The 9,206-nt window shown below is 40.3% G+C and overlaps 1 protein-coding gene across 1 annotated transcript; it reads right to left on the reverse strand.

Annotated features, from left to right (window-relative positions):
- Positions 1-3,855: 3,855 nt before the first annotated feature.
- LOC111220368 (G-protein coupled receptor 26-like) lies at positions 3,856-8,367 on the reverse strand. Its single transcript, XM_022743436.1, has 3 exons — positions 7,700-8,367; positions 6,714-6,827; positions 3,856-4,252 (listed from the first exon to the last, which is right to left on the reverse strand). The coding sequence occupies exons 1-3, from the start codon at positions 8,365-8,367 to the stop codon at positions 4,024-4,026; spliced, it is 1,011 nt and encodes a 336-aa protein (XP_022599157.1). The 3' UTR covers positions 3,856-4,023.
- Positions 8,368-9,206: the final 839 nt, after the last annotated feature.

Genomic DNA, 9,206 nt, shown 5'->3' on the forward strand with positions numbered 1-9,206 from the left:
GTTATTTAGCCTAATGGAAAATGTGCTGAAGTTGTTGAATACTAAAAAAACATTTATTTTGCTAAAATTATGCGTTTTTCTGGTTTAACTGCAGAAGACTTTGGACCCAATCCAAAACAGACCTTTGCAAAACCTTCCAGAACCCATCATGGATAACTTCATTTTGTAAAAAAGAGCACACTTTTTCTTTTTCTTTTTTCAAAACAGTACCAGACCATTTTGGTAAAGTCTACAGTTTACTTTAATCATTATGGTCAAAATATTAAACAGTCATCTTCCTCATTTTCTCCATCAATTACAATTACAATCACCATCAACAGCAGATATTCTCATCTTATCAACAGCAGTCGTAACTGTCAGCATCATCACCCTCTTCATCTGTCATCACATCACCACCGTCATCATCACTTTGTCATCTTAGCCATCTTTAGCAGCAGCATTTGAGCCAAGGTTTAATAAATTAGGAGGTACATAACAAAACACTTCCGGCTGTCAAGTCAGTCACCATAACAAAATGAGGTATATTACACTCACTTCACTGTCAACTATCAACAACAGTTAAAACTTAATTTGCATTTGAAGCAGCACATTCTGTAACACTCAAAACAAGTACAGTGTCGTCATAAATTACATGTACGTATATTAAAAAGACACAAAAATACTTTTCACTTTGTCATTTATCTAAACCTGTCAACATGTATCATTTCATGTTTAGCTTGTTTTTTCACCAATAACCATAGTCATTGTTTATGAGAAAAATAACTACTCTACATCAGTGCAAAAAACATCAGCGAGAAATTACCATGGAAAGCTGAATTAGGGTACAGAAATACAGTGGCAGATTCTAGGTAATGTTAATGAATGGAAGTGAATAAGGCAATGATTTATTCTGTCTAAATTGTTCAAGATGTTAAAATGTTAACGTGAATGGAAAAACTAAACCACCTTATTTTACAGAATTTAAGGCATCAGATGTCTCGGAGTGCCATACAGTACTACACAATGCATCATGTATCCAAAACAACCATTTCTCCTCTGTTTTTATCATAAATCCTTAAACTGGTGGACACAAAATAAAAGTAAACATCTGTATGTATTAATTGTTAATTACATTTTTTTTTTAAATTTATCATCTCTTATATGCAGCTACTAACATTTGGCTCACTGGGCGTCACTGACAATTGTGGCACTGTGTGTTCTAACTGTAGATACCACATCTCACTTATAGCTCCCCTCCCCCACACACATATGCAGTCTGAATGCACTATGTCCAAATCTCCTGAAAATCCCAATGGAAGAACATAAACTGAAAATAAGATGTCTATAAAATAAATGTTCATGAGAAATATTATTCTGTATTCTCTGTCTACTGAGCAGAGCTCAATCTAAAGCCATCTGGTACAGGGCTTCCTGTCCTCTGGTACAGGAAAAATAGAACATAACAGGTAGTGGATCAGATGATACCTTGTCAATCAAGAGGGCTCGTGACCTGTCTTTGAGAATTGCCTGAAAATAACTATACAGTACAAGCAATATGACTAAATTAATATACAGTATGTATCTAGTCAATGTGCATGTAAAAGTGTGGTACTGCCATCCTTCTATAGCTATCCATCCCATTGAAAAGGGCCTATGCTGATTATTGGTTGGCATGTATCCTTCCTGAAAATACTGAAATGTCATAATTTTGATTTCCATGGATACATCTAACTATAAAGCTGAAGATCTAATTATGCAAGAGGCAAAGCTTCTCTGCCAATAAAATAATTTGAATGGGAAAAGATTCTGCCCCTTCTAGTTCATTGAATTGACTCATTTGACCTATAACCAATATACAGTACCTTATGGTTTTCACTCTGAAATATTTCATAGACTGAACTCATATTTATTCCCTGATTTGTGTGTAATTAAACTGATAGTGCTTAAAATACACGTGCCACATTACACTACCCAGCATCAATTCAAACAGGTTCAGATTCCTTGTTTTAAATATGCGATGCTGCCCGATTGTTTAAGTCATTTTTTGAGCAGAAATGCCCAAAACTTCAGTGGTTCCAGCTTCTTAAATGTTATTATGTCATGTTTTTCTTTTATGATAATAAACAGAATATTTTTTGACATTTTATGGACCAAACCAATAACTTATAAATTATTGATAATGTTGCAGTGCTAAAATAAATTCTGGCAAGAACTAATTTCTTTTTGTTTTTTATTCTGGTAAATAATTGTATAGTGAAGAGAGGTTATTTGTGTGTTGAAGGCTCGCAGGTTACAGGTCTCTTCTTCATAGAATGAAGGTTATAATCCATACCCATCATTTCAGCTCTTACACCCAGTGCCAAAGACCAAACACTTTGAATGTATAGTCTGTATTTTGTAAATGCTTCTGGAAATATGAGTGTTACAGGATGATTTTCAAATATTATCTATTGCTTTTTCAGTTTAAGACCTTTACTGTTTTTATGTAAAATCACACCTCTTGAGGTAGAAACTATTTGATCAGAGGTGACAGTTAATATTACGAAATCTAGTGCTTAAAATAGTACCCTAAATATTGTGTTTCGGTCATAAGGAGGGAATCTACAATAACTAGTTATCTTAGCTAAACTTCCACTTTCATAGTGATCATACCAGCCTGTAGCTAATAGCAAGCTAATTTGCTAGCCTGCTAACTTTTCAAGAATACAGAACTGTTACGATCAAACTGATGGAAAATACCATCAATATTTTTAAGCGAGCCACTATAGAACATAGTTTAGACATGTTGTTCGGTTGCGGGCTCTGACACAAGAAATTAATCTCAATTAGGAGCATGATGATTGCCTTCACTGAGCCTGACTAACATACTAACTAGTGCTAGCATGTTCAATAACTGCAAACTGATTTTATTGTGAAAAAAACAGAGTTGTCCAAACAAATAGGAGGTGCTGCCTTCATGATGCTGTCACAAATATCACAAAGGAAAATAAAGACATCATGTACATTTCCCTTTGTTGTCCTTCTTTCCCAAGTGTGTGAGACAGCATGAAGCAGTCTCTGTGGGTTACTCCTCTCTGTGAATAACAACCCGGGCAAGTACAGTCGGTCACGCTCCACTTGCCTAAACAACCTTAGGGGCATATGTCAGTCATGTCAGAGAAGGCAGCCGGTTTTGAAGGCCCATTTTTCCCATTAAAACTCTGCTTGGCCGGGTCAGTAAGTCCTTCCAAATGGGCGCTGACAGCACAAACAATGGCAATGTGTTAATACACAAGAAACACATTATCTCGCTTTTTTTCCTTCCATTGGCCCTCACACTACAAATGCAATGTATTACAAAATAAAAGTAGTCTAAGAATTTACTTAACTGGGTGTTTTTTTCCCAATCAATTCTGAAAAAACCTGAGGCGGACTGTGCAGCGGCACTGTCTGCTGTTCTGTATGTTTTCATCTTTTCTACAATTAGGGGATAAAATATATAATTAATTTTGGTTAGGCTAGTTTTCAGTGCTACATACAGCGTGAATGTATCAACTGGTCACTTGCAAACACTTTGCACAGACTAAAACAGACATACAGCCTTTCCCATCTTTTTTAAAGATATTATGAATATATGCTACAGTAATGTCGAAACAAACATATACTGCAAAATCAATATATCTTATGTCAGGCTGAAAGCTACTCTAGTTAAAGTAATGAGGCTATGAACTGGCCGTTCTTCTTGGGTGAGCACATCTGTCTCTCCAGGTGGATGTGAAATCTGCCATTGTTTAATGTCCTCGCAGCAAGTTCACTGCACTGATCTGCTGTTCTGGGAACTCAGTATGCAAGCACAGTGGTATTCCTGTGCAGGGATTTGCCCTTGTCTGTCATGACTCCTCTTTTTTTCTTTTTCTTTTTTTGGCATGTCAGACCAAATTCAAGCAGACGTGGACAGGAACAACCAATATTTGTCCTCTTCTTAATCTACGATAAATCAGCTTCACGTTTCCCTGACAGTTGCCAGGTCAACCCTCAGACCATATCCCATCAGTCCACTCTCTGTCACTCCACCGTCGGTATGCTGTTGCCTTGGTTCTCGTGCCCGCGCCCGGACGTGTTCAAGGAGCTGCGCTTCAGCAGCCTGTTGATGATGTCAGTGCATGTCTTCTTGTACTGGTGCCGCAGCAGGGAGTACACGAAGGGGTCGCAGGCCGCCTTGCTATAAGCTAAGCACTTGGAGACAATTCCCCAGTGAGGATTGATAGGCACCGCTGGAAATAACTCCACGATCCTGCAGGCAAGCATAAAGAGAGGGGGGGTGAGAGCAGAGGAGAGGCAAGTCAACACACTGGAAAAGACATGCATGCCCTAAGCTTATTATGCAGAAATAAAAAATACATTTGCAAGAAATTGTTACCCTTAACATCACCATTTTTTTGGCTGGGAGCAGGGTGCTTCTTTACTCCTGTGTGATTATGTAAAGAACCAGCATTTATTTCTGAAGAGAGTCACCTTAGAAATATTTTGTCTTAAGTTATTGTTTGCAATCGCCCTCATGATAAAATATAGGCAGCTGGCAAGTGAACCTCCATGAAGAGCTTCCCCCTCTTTCTTTCATGTGTGTGGATTTATAGTGTGAGGCTACTTTTCACCTCATTTCTCATTTGCAGCCAGCAGCATTTCATGTCAGAAAAGGCAAAGGCAGAGCCCCCGGAAGAATAAAACAGACCTGTCTAAGCAGTAATGAGTGTCTGGAAACAGGCCAATTAACTGTGGTTGTGATTTAATATAGCATTAGACTGAAGGCTAAGAAGAAAAACCTTAAATGACAGAGGACGATGAGTTCTTCCAGCAAATCTGATGGGAGAAAAACCCTCGTGTGCTTAAAGTTTCGTATATTTGATATGAGGGTCACCTAATGAGCTGTACAGTCTCGCCTGTTGTCTGCATCTCGAAGTTGCTAATCTCACTCATGCTCATAAACAAATTGAATTGGTGCTTCCACTCTAATTTTTGTCAAGTGTTGAAATATTTTACCGTATGTAGTATCATAAAAGGTGTAAAATAAAATTTAAAAATCGCTGATCCTCTACTCTTGCACTCTGTATGATTACTCCGTCAACAATTGAGCTCTGTCAGCACATTAACACTGGCCCAACATGGGCCAGTAGCCATCACTGGCATTTGCCCACACACTCCACAGCACTGGAGTGAACAGGAGGTTAAGTCAGCTGCCACATCGCACAGCAGGGTTTTTACTATACACATGATGACCCTGACAACAAATGAGCACTGGAGAGGCAGCGGAGGAGCTTTTAGTGTAATATATTCAGATTGTAATTAGTAAACTGCCATTTGCAGAATGAGAGCATGCACAGTGCTGCTGTGGTCATTCATTACTGACAGTTTACTAATAACACAACAAATTGTAGCTGCTCATGGTCCAAGTGACTGAAAAACTCAGTGACAACCTGTTTTGATTAAAAAAAAAGTCTAAATTAAAGTCTTAATTAAAGATGTTAATGAGCAATATTTAGAAGATGATATATCTCCCACCAGACAATCATTTAATTTTTATCTTCTGTCTTAAGCGAGCCACTGTGCAACACAGCTGTACATCTTCCTAGTAGAGATACATGTTACATAAGATGTAGGGTACTGATATATGATGTCTTAAAGGGCCAGTACTTTACAGTATGGTCTTTTTACTTAATATGCAAGAAATCAATATATTTAACTGTATTACACTAACAGAAATGGACACTTGTGACATAGGATATCAATCAAACTGTGACTTTACAAGGCCAGACCCAATTAAACTTAAAAAAAGAGACAGGAAGATTTTTTTCTAGAATAGTTATTTTCTGTTTTCAATGGTGGTCCTGGGGCTGTTTCACTGCCATTCGCAATTAGCTTCACTTTTTTTTATTTCCAGCTGTGAGCCGCTCCTTTAAATTGACATGTTTTGAGTATATTTTAATTTGTCACTTTTCCAGTATGGGAATGAGGCACAGATATATTTTCTGACCTTTACTTAGTAATTTACTCATCTATTGGTACCCAGCCATACCCAGGAGATAATTTTGGTTTTCTGTGTCCAGGCTTTGAGATAGGCCGAACTTTCTCTGAGATTAATGCACTGACTTGGGTGCTCACAACATAAAAAAAAAAGGCATTTAAAATCTTCCATAAATTGTCCCGGTTATTCTGGATGATAAATGAGGAGCCATTTCTTTGCTGGAAAGTCACAAAACTGACAAAACAAGGTGAGAAAAATGAGGAGTTAGACAAAAAATCGGATGATTTGATATTCTCATCTCCTATGTATAATTATTTTAACCTGTACAAATAAAACTCTCATATCCACTTGCACATCACACACTTATAACTCACTCACTACAGGCCTCATTTGACATCCTGTTTTTATCCAGTGATTGATGCAAGTGGATTCTACCTAACTAACTGAGATGCACCCATCGAACTTGAGGAGAAAAGTGCTAATGCAGCAGCAACAGCAGAGCAGAGGCATATTACTTATCACAAGGTCAGCCAATCTCATCTTCCAACTCTTGCTGGTGTGGAGAGGAAGCAGAGACAAGGCAGAGGGGAGGAAGTGGGGGCAGTCGACAGGAGAGGAGGGAGATTTGGGGGATACCAGCAAAACAAAAGGGCTGTGTATACGCCGCAGTGTGTGTGCCAGGCCAGCACGGTTTCCCTCTCCTCTTCCCTCCCTCTCTCTCTCCAAGACTCACCTTGTGATCACATAGGGAGCGAAGCAGAGCATGAAGGTGCCAATGAAGGTGCTGATCTTCCTCGTCGCTCTCTGTCGTCGCCTCTTCTGCTCCTCCAGGCAACGCTGGCGAACACTGGGAACACAGTGTTTATAATCAGCGGGACACACTCAGGGAAGACCTGAAAGTGTCTCTAGAAATCTCATAAAGGACAGCGAGGAGTGGGTGTAGGCTACTGCTGTCCATTTGTGCTGTGCAGGGGTTTATTAGAGAAGCAGCCAGCAGAGGCTGAGCTGAGGCAAAAATAACTGATTTCTCCCAAAGACACTTTGTAATACAAAGTGAGAAATCCCTTTTATCCAGAATTATACATATACAACACTTTACATGTGTGCATGTGTGACTTTAGGTGTGAACCTGAATGCACCACGGCTGTGATGTCATGATGACACTCTGCTTCTAGTAATAGTTTATGAAAATTAGGTCATCAGCGTGAGCAAAGACAGCCAGGAGTTAGAACATCAGTATGCACCTAATAGAAAGTAGCTCACAGTAGTAACATACACACACACACACACACATTGGGTTTTTTAGCCATACTGTATGGAGGCAAAGTAAAGGAATCGCTGTATGACATTTCAGTGTAATCAGATTTTGCATCCCCCTCTGAATACTGAGGGCACAACTCAAATGTCAGTGCAAAGCATCATTAACTGTACTGTTTTGTCCTGACACAGGTACAGAACTGTGTCATTTCAGGTTTTAAAATCAACATGAAGAGAAATAATGGCACCAGTGACAGGACATTTCCCCTCTTTTTTAATGAGGGTTTGAACAGTTTGTTCTTTTTCTTCTTTTAACTGAAGAATCTTGAAACTGCCTTATTATAGGCTTTTCCAATACGGATCTACATTACAGAAAGCTCTGGGATCAGTGATATTAAGTGCTTTGTGAAGGTGTAATAAAAAAACCCGAACAAACAGGAATAATAAGTTAAAGGAGCTCACCTGGGGTGTATATCCACCAGCAGCACCAAAGTTTGCATTGTAATAACATCGATCCTCTTACAGTGAAACCTTGCCACTTTAAGCACTTTGAGGTATGTGACACATAACACTATAAAAGACAGGAGAAAGGTGAAGGAGTGGAAAAATACGGTGAAGATAACAAACTGGGTCCGACTGCTCGCCCTGGGGTTGGACAGGGTGCAGGACGCGTAAAGCCGGTGATATCCCACCCAGGAGAGGCAGGTGGCCACCGTGGAGAAGGACATGGAGTGCGCCCACGTGTACCCGAGCACAAAAGCCGCGTCTTTATGGCGCATTTTGGAGTGATACCTCAGGGGGAACACCACCGCGATCCACCTGTCGATGCTCAGAGCTGCCATGCTCAGCATCGAGTTGGTGGACAGGAAGGTCTCCAGGAATCCCACGATTTGGCAGAATCCGTCTCCCCCCGGCTGAGCCTTACTGACAAGTCCCACCAAAGTGAGCGGCATGTTGGACACGGTCAGCAACAAGTTGCAGAAGGTGAGGTTGAGGTTGAACAGACCGGGGACCTGCTTGCGGATCTCCGGGTTGTACAGAAAGCAGATCAGCACCAGGACGTTGGACAGCAACGACACTATAATAATCACAACCACCAACACAGAGAGAATTACCTCCGCAGTGTCCATCCTGTGGGCCCCCGAAACTCACTTATCCCCACTTTTTGTGCACATATCCATTCTTGTTTCGCCGCTGCAAAATGGCATTAATCACCCATAACCGTGTCCATGCATCCCCAGATCTCTCCACCGGTGGAGATCCCCGTTTTCTCTCCACTACATTATCTCTGTGCGCGAGCCAGCAAAGATGATCAGGAGGATTCCGGCATGACAAGAAGTATGTGTGGGGATTCGTAAGGTCGATTTCCCCTCTTTTTTTCTCACACTAAACTACAGGAAACAAGCTCTCGTGCCAAAGCTGCTCTATTCTGGCACTGCGTCTTGCGGTGGGGTTTTGTCGTCCTGTGATGCGCTCTTGAGGCATCACCCCTCCGCACACACTGCACAGTGTGTGGGCTACTTGATCTCTCCCCCGTCTCCTCTGAGAAACAGTCAAAGACAAAGGACATTAATAAGGGTGAAGTGGGGGATTCTTCGTAGAAATAGGAAATGGCATAGATTTCCCCCTCAGAGAGTTTCCTTCCTTTCACCTAATCCAAACTTACCTTTGATGGAAATTTGTGGAGCAGATTTAACAGTAAATGGCACTTCTGTAAAATGTGTAAAATGATTTCGTTTGTTCACTTCCTGGGTTATTTTCTTTTTAAATAAATAATTTATTGTGAATTTCCTACAGCATTAAATGATGTCATCCTTGTCTGATGTATTCAAAGTGCTTTTTTTTTCTTTCCAAGGGAAGGGAGACCTGGCCAAGAAGACAGCAGTGTCATGGCAATAAATTCATGACAGGTAAAGAAAACTGCCACACACTGCACAACAGAGCATAGACAACATCTTATGAAGAAGCA

This window comes from Seriola dumerili, unplaced genomic scaffold, assembly GCF_002260705.1.
Source record: "Seriola dumerili isolate Sdu_G_001 unplaced genomic scaffold, Sdu_1.0 BDQW01000068.1, whole genome shotgun sequence".
Lineage (NCBI taxonomy): Eukaryota > Metazoa > Chordata > Actinopteri > Carangiformes > Carangidae > Seriola > Seriola dumerili.

Excerpts from the sequence above, each read along its gene's own strand:
- LOC111220368 (XM_022743436.1), bottom strand. The coding sequence starts at position 8,367 with ATGGACACTGCGGAGGTAATTCTCTCTGTGTTGGTGGTTGTGATTATT. Across the intron at positions 6,828-7,699 it reads CTGGTGGATATACACCCCAG|TGTTCGCCAGCGTTGCCTGG; the intron begins GTGAGCTCCTTT and ends CTGTGTTCCCAG. Across the intron at positions 4,253-6,713 it reads GCTCCCTATGTGATCACAAG|GATCGTGGAGTTATTTCCAG; the intron begins GTGAGTCTTGGA and ends GCTTGCCTGCAG.